The 13835-nt window shown below is 46.0% G+C and overlaps 1 protein-coding gene across 8 annotated transcripts in view; it reads right to left on the bottom strand.

Moving 5' to 3' along the window:
- The window catches only part of heatr5b (HEAT repeat containing 5B), a 114393-nt gene that overhangs the window by 83945 nt on the left and 16613 nt on the right, over positions 1–13835 (bottom strand). For 5 of the 8 annotated variants that reach the window (XM_082965723.1, XM_045702260.2, XM_082965722.1 and 2 more), the window contains exons 9-11: positions 5813–5987; positions 1692–1847; positions 769–1019 (exon numbers count right to left, since the gene is read on the bottom strand). In XM_082965723.1, the coding sequence (XP_082821849.1) occupies positions 769–1019; positions 1692–1847; positions 5813–5987 (582 nt within the window). Of the gene's footprint in view, positions 1–768; positions 1020–1691; positions 1848–5276; positions 5310–5812; positions 5988–13835 lie in introns of all 8 variants that reach the window. The other 3 variants (XM_045702262.2, XM_045702263.2, XM_045702261.2) reach the window with 2 other exon arrangements.

Here is a 13835-nt window from a genome sequence, read left to right as displayed (position 1 = left end):
TAGCCTGACTGCCATTAGGTACCGAGATGAGATCCTCAGACCCTTTGTGAGACCATATGCTGGTGCGGTTAGCCCTGGGTTCCTCCTAATGCAAGACAATGCTAGACCTCATGTGGCTGGAGTGTGTCAGCAGTTCCTGCAAGAGGAAGGCATTGATGCTATGGACTGGCCTGCCCGTTCCCCAGACCTGAATCCAATTGAGCACATCTGGGACATCATGTCTCACTCCATCCACCAATGCCACGTTGCACCACAGACTGTCCAGGAGTTGGTGGATGCTTTAGTCCATGTCTGGGAGGAGATCCCTCAGGAGACCATCCGCCATCTCATCAGGAGCATGCCCAGGCGTTGTAGGGAGGTCATACAGGCACGTGCAGGCCACACACACTACTGAGACTCATTTTGACTTGTTTTAAGGACATTACATCAAAGTTAGATCAGCCTGTAGTGTAGTTTTCCACTTTAATTTTGAGTGTGACTCCAAATCCAGACCTCCATGGGTTGATAAATTGGATTTCCATTGATTATTTTTGTGTGATTTTGTTGTCAGCACATTCAACTATGTAAAGAAAAAAGTATTTAATAAGATTATTTCTTTCATTCAGATCTAGGATGTGTTGTTTAAGTGTTCCCTTTATTTTTTTGAGCAGTGTATATTGTTGAATTCAGTTTTAATGTCTGGATTCCGTCCGTGTTGTCTGCATCACAGATTGGATAGGGGCCTGGGTTTGAACCGAGGGAAATGGGCTAGGCAAAACGGGTACATACCTTTCCCTTAGAATGTGGTATGCCCAGAGGACATTGGTGCACGCCGCCCAGCAGAGCAGCCATGGCAAAGCTGTAACCGCTGACGGCCTCCGGAGAGCTCTTCAGGTTGTTGATGCGCTCCGCACAGCGCTCCAGCAGTGGAGTCAGCTGATAGGGCAGCGCCACGGCAACGCAGCGTAAACACCAGGCCGCCGCCAGACGGGCCGCCATGCTGGGGTGGAGCAGCACAGAGGAGACCGTCTCCAGGAGACCTGAGGAGCCAGGGGTCAGGGTTAGTGTGTTAGGAGCCCTACAACTGTATACGTGTTAGGAGCCCTACAACTGTATACGTGTTAGGAGCCCTACAACTGTATAGTTGTGAGGACCTCACATTACATTATCAAAGTGTATGAGGACTTTTTCGGCTGGTCCTGTGTGTGTGTGCCTGCATTCACGCATGGCGTGTGTACAGTATATCCAGTGTGTGTGTGTGTGTGTGTGTGTGTGTGTGTGTGCGCGCGTACAGTATATCCAGCGTGTGTGTGTGTGTGTGTGCGCGCGTACAGTATATCCAGCGCACGTGTACAGTATATCCAGTGTGTGTGTGTGTACAGTATATCCAGTGTGTGTGTGTGTACAGTATATCCAGTGTGTGTGTGTGTGTGTGTACAGTATATCCAGTGTGTGTGTGTGTGTACAGTATATCCAGTGTGTGTGTGTGTACAGTATATCCAGTGTGTGTGTGTGTACAGTATATCCAGTGTGTGTGTGTGTACAGTATATCCAGTGTGTGTGTGTGTACAGTATATCCAGTGTGTGTGTGTGTACAGTATATCCAGTGTGTGTGTGTACAGTATATCCAGTGTGTGTGTACAGTATATCCAGTGTGTGTGTGTGTGTGTGTGTGTGTGTGTGTGTGTGTGTGTGTGTGTATAATGTCCTACCAATAGAGGGTTCCTGTATGAGCGGTGAGGATGTGGCACTCAGACTCTGCACCAGGCTGCCCAGCTCTTTGAGGGCACAGACCATCACATGTTGACTGGCAGACACATCAGCCGCTCCTGCCTTGTTCTCTCCACTGGTATCATTCACTACTGCCTCTGGAGCGGGAGATGGAGAGAGGCGAGGGAAGGAGGAGAGAAGAGAGGAGAGGGAGAGGAGAGAGAAGGAGGAAGAGGGGCCAAAGTAGTTTTGAGCACATTGTCAAGATGACTCACAGTATTATCGTTTAATAAACCTCAAGGAATCTCTAGCTAACAGGCAATCTCTGGCTAACCTCTGGCTAACAGGCAACCTCTGGCTAACAGGCAACAGGGAATCTCTAGCTAACAGGCAACAGGGAATCTCTAGCTAACAGGCAACAGGGAATCTCTAGCTAACAGGCAACAGGGAATCTCTAGCTAACAGGCAACAGGGAATCTCTAGCTAACAGGCAACAGGGAATCTCTAGCTAACAGGCAATCTCTAGCTAACAGGTAACAGGGACATTGTAATATGTTTATATTTTTATCATGCATTAACAGCACTGAATATCAGCATTAAGACAGACAGCACAAAGGTCTGAGGATTCATCATCACCAAGACCTTTAATGAACCCACATTCATCAAATAGGACATCTGCCATTGTCTCTCTGCTGGCCAAAGATCGGCAAGACATCTGGATTTATGAAATGTATTGGCTTTAATAGATACGTTTTCCCCTCTTACTTTAGTCTCATTCGAGATGGTTCCTATGATGAATTAAAACCCTCAGAGCTCAGTAGGAAGAAAGTATGTTTTCTATGATATACAGTACAAGTCAAAAGTTTGGACATACCTACTCATTCAAGGGTTCTTTATTTTTATTATTTTCTACATTGTATAATAATATTGAAGATATCACAACTATGAAGAAATAACACATGGAATCATGTAGTAAACAAAACAAGTGTTAAGTCAAAACAAAATATATTTCATATTTTAGTAGCAACCCTTTGCCTTGATGACAGCTTTGTTCTCTTGGCATACTATCAACCAGGTTCACCAGCAATGCTTTTCCAACGGTCTTGAAGGAGTTCCCACATATGCTGAGCACTTGTTGGCTGCTTTTCCTTCACTCTGCAGGCCAACTCATCCCAAACCATCTCAATTGGGTTGAGGTTGGGTGATTGTGGAGGCCAGGTCATCTGATGCAGCACTCCATCTCTCTCCTTCTTGGTCAAATAGCCCTTACACAGCCTGGAGGTGTGTTGGGTCATTGTCCTGTTGGGGAAAAAATGATAGTCCCACTAAGCCCAAACCAGATGGGATGGCGTATCACTGAAGAATGCTGTGGTAACCATGCTGGTTAAGTGTGCCTTGAATTCTAAATAAATCACAGTGTCATCAGCAAAGCACCCCCACACCATAACACCTCCTCCTCCATGCTTCACGGTGGGAAACACACATGCAGAGATCATCCATTCATCTACTGCATCTCACAAAGACACGGCGGTTGGAACCAAAAATCTCAAATTTGGAATCAGAGCAAAAGGACAGATTTCCACCAGTCTAATGTCCATTTCTCATGTTTCTTGGCCCAAGCAAGTCTCTTCTTATTGGTGTCCTTTAGTAGTGGTTTCTTTGCAGCAATTCGACCATGAAGGCCTGATTCACAGTCTCCTCTGAACAGTTGATGTTGAGATGTGTCTGTTACTTGAACTCTGTGAAGCATTTATTTGGGTTGCAATTTCTGAGGCTGGTAACTCTAATAAACTTATCCTCTGCAGCAGAGGTAACTCTGGGTCTTCCTTTCGTGTGGCAGTCCTCATGAGAGCCAGTTTCATCATAGCGCTTGATGGTTTTAGCAACCGCACTTGTAAATAAACGTAAAAAGTTCTTGAAATTTTCCGTATTGACTGACCTTCAGGTCTTAAAGTAATGATGGACTGTCATTTCTCTTTGCTTATCTGAGCTGTTCTTGCCATAATATGGACTTGGTCTTTTACCAAATAGGGCTATCTTCTGTATACCCCCTTCCCTTGTTACAACACAACTGATTGACTCAAACACATTAAGCAAAGAAATTCAATGGACTTTTAACAACCCACACCTGTTAATTGAAATGCATTCCAGGTGACTACCTCATGAAGCTGGTTGAGAAAATACCAAGAGTATGCGAAGCTGTAATCAAGGCAAAGGGTGGGCTACTTTAAATAATCTCAAATATATTTTCATTTGTTTAACACTTTTTTGGGTTACTACATGATTCCATATGTGTTATTTCATAGTTTACAATGTAAAAAATAGTTTAAAAAAATAAAATCAGAAAAACCCTGGAATGAGTACCGTAGGTTTATCCAAACTTTTGACTGGTAGTGTAGTTAGTTTAGTATAGGAGTAGAAAGATGGCTTGAACCCACACAGTTCTCCATAAGGTATACAGACAGTTGATACAGACAGTTGATACAGACAGTTGATACAGACAGTTGATACAGACAGTTGATACAGGAGGTTTCAGAGGGAATCACAGAGTAAGAATCTGGAGAAGTTATTTTGTAAAAAGAAAAAGTGATTGTGATGATGGGATGGAGTAATTCGAACACCAAATGATGTCACACACACACACACACAAAAAAAAGACTAATTAGTTCATGTTTTTTTTGTTTTTTTTAAAGCTCCCCAGGGGGATAAAAGGCTTTTGCTGAGTTGAGTGTGTGAGTTAATTGGTTAATTGCTTTTCATCTCTATAACAAGATAATGTGATATATTTTTACAGGTTAATAGGGAATTGTTAAATACACTATGGGGAGTGTGCAATGGAAACTGAGAGTTGCACAATTTCAGCAACTTCAACAAAATCCCTGGTTTTCCAGAAATCCTGGTTGGAAAATTCCTTGAATTACAAGGGAATAAGGATTCCTCCAACCAGGATTTCTGGAAACCCAGGGAATTCTGGGAAAGTTGCCCTATCTACTGTACATATATTAAAGCCAGACTCAGCCCCAAATAAAATGTCCCTTTTTTTCCCTGGTTTAATACATCTTGAACTGTATAGATCAGGGGTGGGCAACTCCAGTCCTGGAGGGCATGATTGGTATAACACCTTTTCTCCATCCCTAGCAAACACAGCTGATTAATCACATTGCATTTTTAACTGAAGATCATGATTCGGTGATTATTGGGAGTCAGGTGTGTTAGCTGGGGCCAAAACTGTGACACCAAATCAGACCATCGAGGACTGGAATTGTTGACATGACGTCTGGCCTGGGTTTGTTTTGTCGCCCCGACAGATTGATATTTCATAATCACTTAATAACATGAATGAGATGTACAGAGTCTGTCTTTAATGGCAATAATCTCTATAGTAGTAGCAGTAAGATGTTAGACTCATTCTGGAAAAACCTACGATGCATCCCAAACGGCACCCTATTCCCTATTATAGTGTACCACCCACAGGGCTCTATAGGGCTCCACAGGGCTCTATATAGAACGTAAGGTACCATTTGAGATGCACAAGGCCCTAGAATGGCTGAAGAGGAGGCTAGTATGATGTAAGAAAAGGTCAATACCAGCAGAACTGTGCCTCCGAGCAGAGGTAAGAGCTGAGAAAAAGAAGAACAGGTGAGAGAGTGAGAGAGAGTGAGAGAGAGTGAGAGAGAGTGTGAGAGAGTGTGAGAGAGTGTGAGAGAGTGTGTGAGAGTGAGAGTGTGAGAGAGTGTGAGAGAGTGAGAGAGTGTGAGAGAGTGAGAGAGAGAGAGAGAGAGAGAGAGAGAGAGAGAGATCAGTGGAGTCAGAGGATGAGCAGAGCAAGCGAAAAGCCCACACAACAAAAGCACACCCACTCCAAAATGAGCGATGGCGAAAAAGAAAAGGCTTGTTTGTGTGTCGGAGAATCCCAACTTCCACTTAGTCAATGGGAGACTGGACCTAAATTGAAGTTGGGATTTTACCCTTTTAAAAAGTACAAATTGTAAGAAACAAGAAAGAAAAAGACTCAAAAGTAAATCATAAGAAATTAGGATCAAATTAAACAAATTAAATGAAGTATATCTTAAATTATGAGAACTAAAATGCAATAACAATAATAAAGTGGATGTGTACTTACTCTGTAAAGCTCTGAACCGTGATATTTCCCCCCCATCTATCTCCTTACCCACAGCCCTCATCTGTTTACTGATAGCCTGGCAGATGTCTTTCCCTGCAGCGATCTGGGCCTTCTCCCCCAGCAGCCCACCCAGAGTGGAGCGCAGCATGAACGACACACAGCGACGGGAGTACACCTGTTAACACACACACAGAGTACATCCTTAACTTAGCTCATCACTAAGCTAAGGATCCCGGGACTAAACACCTCCCTCTGCAACTGGATCCTGGACTTCCTGACAGGCCGCCCCCAGGTGGTGAGGGTAGGTAGCAACACATCTGCCACGCTGATCCTCAACACTGGAGACCCCCAGGGGTGCGTGCTCAGTCCCCTCCTGTACTCCCTGTTCACCCATGACTACGTGGCCAGGCACGACTCCAACACCATCATTAAGTTTGCTGACGACACTGATCACCGACAACAACGAGACAGCCTATAGGGAGGAGGTCAGAGACCTGGCAGTGTGGTGCCAGAAAAACAACCTATCCTTCAACGTAACCAAGACTAAGGAGATGATTATGGACTACAGGAAAAGCAGGACCGAGCACACCCTCATTCTCATTGATGGGGCTGTAGTGGAGCAGGTTGAGAGCTTCAAGTTCCTCGGTGTCCACATCACCAACAAACTAACATGGTCCAAGCACACCAAGACAGACATGAAGAGAAATTGACTAAGCCTATTCCCCCTCAGGAAACTAAAAAGATTTGGCATGGGTCCTGAGATACTCAAAAGGTTCTACAGCTGCACCATCGAGAGCATCCTGACTGGTTGCATCACTGCCTGGTATGGCAACTGCTCGACCTCTGACCACAAGGCACTACAGAGGGTAGTGCGTACGGCCCAGTACATCACTGGGGCTAAGCTGCCTGCCATCCAGGACCTGTACACCAGGCGGTGTCAGAGGAAGGCCCTAAAAATTGTCAAAGACTCCAGCCACCCCAGTCATAGACTGTTCTCTCTACTACCATATGACAAGTGGTACCGGAGTGCCAAGTCTAGGACCAAAAGGCTCCTCAACAGTTTTTACCCCCAAGCCATAAGACTCCTGAACAGGTAATCAAATGGTTACCCGGACTATTTGCATTGTGTGCCCCCCCCCAACCCCTCTCTTTTACGCTACTGCTACCCTCTGTTCATCATATATGCATAGTCACTTTAACTATACATTCATCTACATACTGCCTCAATTAGCCCAATTACCCGGTGCCCCCGCACATTGGCTACCCGGACTATCTGCATTGTGTCCCACCACCCACCAACCAACCCCTTTTTTTACGCTACTGCTACTCTCTGTTTATCATATATGCATAGTCACTTTAACCATATCTACATGTACATACTACCTCAATCAGCACGACTAACCGGTGCCTGTTTATATAGCCTCACTACTGTATATAGCGCCTCTACTGTATATAGCCTCCCTACTGTATATAGCCTCCCTACTGTTATTTTTCACTGTTGTTTTTATTTATTTACTTATCTATTGTTCACCTAATACCTTTTTTTACTTAAAATTGCATTATTGGTTAGAGCCTGTAAGTAAGCATTTAACTGTAAGGTCTACACCTGTTGTATTCAGCATTTCACTGTAAGGTCTACCTACACCTGTTGTATTCAGCATTTAACTGTAAGGTCTACACCTGTTGTATTCAGCATTTAACTGTAAGGTCTACACCTGTTGTATTCAGCATTTCACTGTAAGGTCTACCTACACCTGTTGTATTCAGCATTTCACTGTAAGGTCTACCTACACCTGTTGTATTCAGCATTTCACTGTGAGGTCTACCTACACCTGTTGTATTCAGCATTTCACTGTGAGGTCTACTTACACCTGTTGTATTCAGCATTTCACTGTGAGGTCTACTTACACCTGTTGTATTCAGCATTTCACTGTGAGGTCTACCTACACCTGTTGTATTCGGCGCACGTGACAAATAAACTTTGAACACCTTTTAACACACACACACACACACACACACACACACGGAGAGAACACCTGGAACCAATCAATATATACATCAATCCATTTTAGCATCAGTTGTTAGAAAGTGCTTTACAGTGTTGGAATCGACTAAAATTTGAACATTGAGACATTAAATAAATGCCAGAGACTAAGCCTTGAATAGAAAGAGTTTGTAAAAAACCCAGAAGGCTTTGGAATGTGTTTGATGGAGGAGAGGAGAGCGATTTGTTGATATAGGGAAGACAGATGGATATCTGTGGGTGAGGGGTGAGGTCAGGAGGAGAGGAAAGCGATGTGTTGATAGAGGGAAGACAGATGGATATCTGTGGGTCAGGAGGTGAGGGGTGAGGTCTGGAGGAGAGGAAAGCGATGTGTTGATAGAGGGAAGACAGATGGATATCTGTGGGTCAGGAGGTGAGGGGTGAGGTCAGGAGGAGAGGAGAGTGATGTGTTGATAGAGGGAAGACAGATGGATATCTGTGGGTCAGGAGGTGAGGGGTGAGGTCAGGAGGAGAGGAAAGCGATGTGTTGATAGAGGGAAGACAGATGGATATCTGTGGGTCAGGAGGTGAGGGGTGAGGTCAGGAGGAGAGGAAAGCGATGTGTTGATAGAGGGAAGACAGATGGATATCTGTGGGTCAGGAGGTGAGGGGTGAGGTCAGGAGGAGAGGAGAGTGATGTGTTGATAGAGGGAAGACAGATGGATATCTGTGGGTCAGGAGGTGAGGGGTGAGGTCAGGAGGAGAGGAAAGCGATGTGTTGATAGAGGGAAGACAGATGGATATCTGTGGGTCAGGAGGTGAGGGGTGAGGTCAGGAGGAGAGGAAAGCGATGTGTTGATAGAGGGAAGACAGATGGATATCTGTGGGTCAGGAGGTGAGGGGTGAGGTCAGGAGGAGAGGAGAGATGTGTTGATAGAGGGAAGACAGATGGATATCTGTGGGTCAGGAGGTGAGGGGTGAGGTCAGGAGGAGAGGAGAGTGATGTGTTGATAGAGGGAAGACAGATGGATATCTGTGGGTCAGGAGGTGAGGGGTGAGGTCAGGAGAGGAGAGTGATGTGTTGATAGAGGGAAGACAGATGGACATCTGTGGGTCAGGAGGTGAGGTCAGGAGAAGAGGAGAGATGTGTTGATAGAGGGAAGACAGATGGATATCTGTGGGTCAGGAGGTGAGGGGTGAGGTCAGTTCCCCTTAAGGGAGTAAATCAGGGTTGGTATCTGGTTACCTTCTTTCCTGTGGAGCCATAAACTAAGGAAGAGGAGTGTCTTAAGTAGGATGTATATAAACTGTGATGTCTGAAATGTTTAGCGGTCTGATTTTAATTGATTTTGATTTTTGATTTACATGGTTTTTAGAGTGAAGTACATCGGAAAAAAGCAAAAGAAAACTGCAAGACTGAATAGGAGAAAAAACAAGCAACAAACAAAGAAGATAGGCTTTTGAAAAATAACTATTTTTCATAAAATTGTAGTTATCTTAGCAAGCTGAATTGTTTACCAGTTGCTAAGCAGTTGCTAGGGACTCTTTTGGAAGAAGCTAGCTAGCTAACGAAGAACAACAAAGAATATCTAGTTAACAGAAGAAAAGAAAGAGAAAATCAGGACAGAAGAAAAAGGATATCAGTGAAACAGTTCTCTAAAGACACAGGAGACAATAATACAAGAAACAACACTTCTGTAGCTTGTCAACTATGTGTCTGTCTATCCCTGTTCTCTCCTCTCTGCACAGGCCATACAAACGCTTCACACCGCGTGGCCGCTGCCACTCTAACCTGGTGGTCCCAGCGCGCACGACCCACGTGGAGTTCCAGGTCTCCGGCAGCCTCTGGAACTGCCGGTCTGCAGCCAACAAGGCTGAGTTCATCTCAGCCTATGCTACCCCCCAGTCCCTAGACTGCCTGGCGCTGACGGAAACATGTATTACCACAGATAACACTGCTACTCCTACTGCCCTCTCTTCGTCTGCCCACGTGTTCTCGCATACCCCTAGAGCATCGAGCCAGCGGGGTGGTGGCACTGGAATCCTCATCTCTCCCAAGTGGACATTCTCTCTTTCTCCCCCGACCCATCTGTCTATCTCCTCATTTGAATTCCATGCTGTCACAGTTACCAGCCCTTTCAAGCTTAACATCCTTATCATTTATCGCCCTCCAGGTTCCCTTGGAGAGTTCATCAATGAGCTTGACGCCTTGATAAGTTCCTTTCCTGAAGATGGCTCACCTCTCACAGTTCTGGGTGACTTTAACCTCCCCACGTCTACCTTTGACTCATTCCTCTCTGCCTCCTTCTTTCCACTCCTCTCCTCTTTTGACCTCACCCTCTCACCTTCCCCCCCTACTCACAAGGCAGGCAATACGCTTGACCTCATCTTTACTAGATGCTGTTCTTCCACTAATCTCATTACAACTCCCCTCCAAATCTCCAACCACTACCTTGTATCATTTTCCCTCTTGCTCTCATCCAACACTTCTCACTCTGCCCCTACTCGGATGGTATTGCGCCGTCCCAACCTTCGCTCTCTCTCTCCCGCTACTCTCTCCTCTTCCATCCTATCATCTCTTCCCTCTGCTCAAACCTTCTCCAACCTATCTCCTGATTCTGCCTCCTCAACCCTCCTCTCCTCCCTTTCTGCATCCTTTGATTTTCTCTGTCCCCTATCCTCCAGGCCGGCTCGGTCCTCCCCTCCTGCTCCGTGGCTCGACGACTCACTACGAGCTCACAGAACAAGGCTCCGGGCAGCCGAGCGGAAATGGAGGAAAACTCGCCTCCCTGCGGACCTGGCATCCTTTCACTCACTCCTCTCTACATTCTCCTCTTCTGTCTCTGCTGCTAAAGCCACTTTCTACCACTCTAAATTCCAAGCATCTGCCTCTAACCCTAGGAAGCTCTTTGCTACCTTCTCCTCCCTCCTGAATCCTCCTCCCCCTCCCCCCCCTCCTCCCTCTCTGCGGATGACTTCGTCAACCATTTTGAAAAGAAGGTTGACGATATCCGATCCTCGTTTGCTAAGTCAAACGACACCGCTGGTCCTGCTCACACTGCCCTACCCTGTGCTTTGACCTCTTTCTCCCCTCTCTCTCCAGATGAAATCTCGCGTCTTGTGACGGCCGGCCGCCCAACAACCTGCCCACTTGACCCTATCCCCTCCTCTCTTCTCCAGACCATTTCCGGAGACCTTCTCCCCTACCTCACCTCGCTCATCAACTCATCCTTGACCGCTGGCTACGTCCCTTCCGTCTTCAAGAGAGCGAGAGTTGCACCCCTTCTGAAAAAACCTACACTCGATCCCTCCGATGTCAACAACTACAGACCAGTATCCCTTCTTTCTTTTCTCTCCAAAACTCTTGAACGTGCCGTCCTTGGCCAGCTCTCCTGCTATCTCTCTCAGAATGACCTTCTTGATCCTAATCAGTCAGGTTTCAAGACTGGGCATTCAACTGAGACTGCTCTTCTCTGTGTCACGGAGGCTCTCCGCACTGCTAAAGCTAACTCTCTCTCCTCTGCTCTCATCCTCCTAGACCTATCTGCTGCCTTTGATACTGTGAACCATCAGATCCTCCTCTCCACCCTCTCCGAGTTGGGCATCTCCGGCGCGGCCCACGCTTGGATTGCGTCCTACCTGACAGGTCGCTCCTACCAGGTGGCGTGGCGAGAATCTGTCTCCGCACCATGCGCTCTCACCACTGGTGTCCCCCAGGGCTCTGTTCTAGGCCCTCTCCTATTCTCGCTATACACCAAGTCACTTGGCTCTGTCATATCCTCACATGGTCTCTCCTATCATTGCTATGCAGACGACACACAATTAATCTTCTCCTTTCCCCCTTCTGATAACCAGTCGGCGAATCGCATCTCTGCATGTCTGTCAGACATATCAGTGTGGATGACGGATCACCAGCTCAAGCTGAACCTCGGCAAGACGGAGCTGCTCTTCCTCCCGGGGAAGGACTGCCCGTTCCATGATCTCGCCATCACGGTTGACAACTCCCTTGTGTCCTCCTCCCAGAGTGCTAAGAACCTTGGCGTGATCCTGGACAACACCCTGTCGTTCTCCACTAACATCAAGGCGGTGACCCGATCCTGTAGGTTCATGCTCTACAACATTCGCAGAGTACGACCCTGCCTCACACAGGAAGCGGCGCAGGTCCTAATCCAGGCACTTGTCATCTCCCGTCTGGATTACTGCAACTCGCTGTTGGCTGGGCTCCCTGCCTGTGCCATTAAACCCCTACAACTCATCCAGAACGCCGCAGCCCGTCTGGTGTTCAACCTTCCCAAGTTCTCTCACGTCACCCCGCTCTCTCCACTGGCTTCCAGTTGAAGCTCGCATCCGCTACAAGACCATGGTGATTGCCTACGGAGCTGTGAAGGGAACGGCACCTCCATACCTTCAGGCTCTGATCAGGCCCTACACCCAAACAAGGGCACTCCGTTCATCCACCTCTGGCCTGCTCGCCTCCCTACCTCTGAGGAAGCACAGTTCCCGCTCAGCCCAGTCAAAACTGTTCGCTGCTCTGGCACCCCAATGGTGGAACAAGCTCCCTCACGACGCCAGGACAGCGGAGTCAATCACCACCTTCCGGAGACACCTGAAACCCCACCTCTTTAAGGAATACCTAGGATAGGATAAAGTAATCCTTCTAACCCCCCCCCCCCCCCCCTTAAAAGATTTAGATGCACTATTGTAAAGTGGTTGTTCCACTGGATATCATAAGGTGAATGCACCATTTTGTAAGTCGCTCTGGATAAGAGCGTCTGCTAAATGACTTAAATGTAAATGTAAATTTTCAGCTGTACAGAACCTTTGGGAAAGATTAAACTTGGTTAAAGCTTCTCTAGTGTCCGTGAGTTATTTACTCTGAAAAATAAGAACCTAACGGTAACCACACTCGTTAGCTTGGGCTGCATGTCGGGTCTAGGATGCTATCATTTAGCAGCTAGCACCTCTAGAAGAATGATAGGCAGGAATCATAAGTTAACTATTTTGACACAATGCTAACTTCCTTAGCCTTGGCTAGCATAACTATTGTTGACAGAATACCTTATTACGGAGTGACGTTGCTGAAATGCTGAATACAACCGGTGTAGACCTCACAGTGAAATGCTGAATACAACAGGTGTAGACCTCACAGTGAAATGCTTCCTTACGAACCCCTAACCGACAGTGCTCCTATTCTGGTGACATGATGATCGGTGCTTGGCTGCCGTTTGACAAATACAGATAATATGGCTCTTATCCATAGTAATCTCATAATATAGGTAGTATCTGTATCTGCAAGATGGTGGCTCGAGCGCATCTAAAAAGAAGCAACAGCTCTTGTGACAAAACCATCAGTAGAGATGAAAATGCGATGGAAACCCATTTAACTTGTATTTCTCATTCTGTACATGAGAATTTAACGGTAAAAGTTATTTTTATGTGTACTATATGTCATCACACACAGCCTTTTATCTGCAAAAAGTCTGTTTGATGAAAACACCTACCGGTAGGAAAATTAATAATGTTTTATGCAGATTTGAGAATATTCACATTAAAATCTGTCGCAAATTGGATAGAAACCTAGCCAGAGACATGAATATACAGTACCATCCAAAAGCTTGGACACACCTACTCATTCCAGGGTTTTTCTTTATTTATACATTGTAGAATAATAGTGCAGACATCAAAAGTATGAAATAACACATATGGAATCATGTAGTAACCAAAAAAGTGTTACATCTAAATATTGGCATTCTCTCAACCAGCATTTCAATTAACAGGTGGGCCCTGTTAACCTGTTGGGGATAGGGGGCAGTATTGACACGGCTGGATAAAAAACGTACCCGATTTAATCTGGTTACTACTCCTGCCCAGTAACTAGAATATGCATATAATTATTGGCTTTGGATAGAAAACACCCTAAAGTTTCTAAAACTGTTTGAATGGTGTCTGTGAGTATAACAGAACTCCTATGGCAGGCCAAAACCTGAGAAGATTTCAAGCAGGAAGTGGCCTGTCTGAGAAGTAGTGTTTCATCTTGGC

This window comes from Salmo salar, chromosome 19, assembly GCF_965601325.2.
Source record: "Salmo salar chromosome 19, fSalSal1, whole genome shotgun sequence".
NCBI classification, from domain to species: domain Eukaryota; kingdom Metazoa; phylum Chordata; class Actinopteri; order Salmoniformes; family Salmonidae; genus Salmo; species Salmo salar.
The sequence above is the reverse complement of the archived record's forward strand: the minus strand, read 5'-3'. Positions and strand labels throughout refer to the sequence as shown.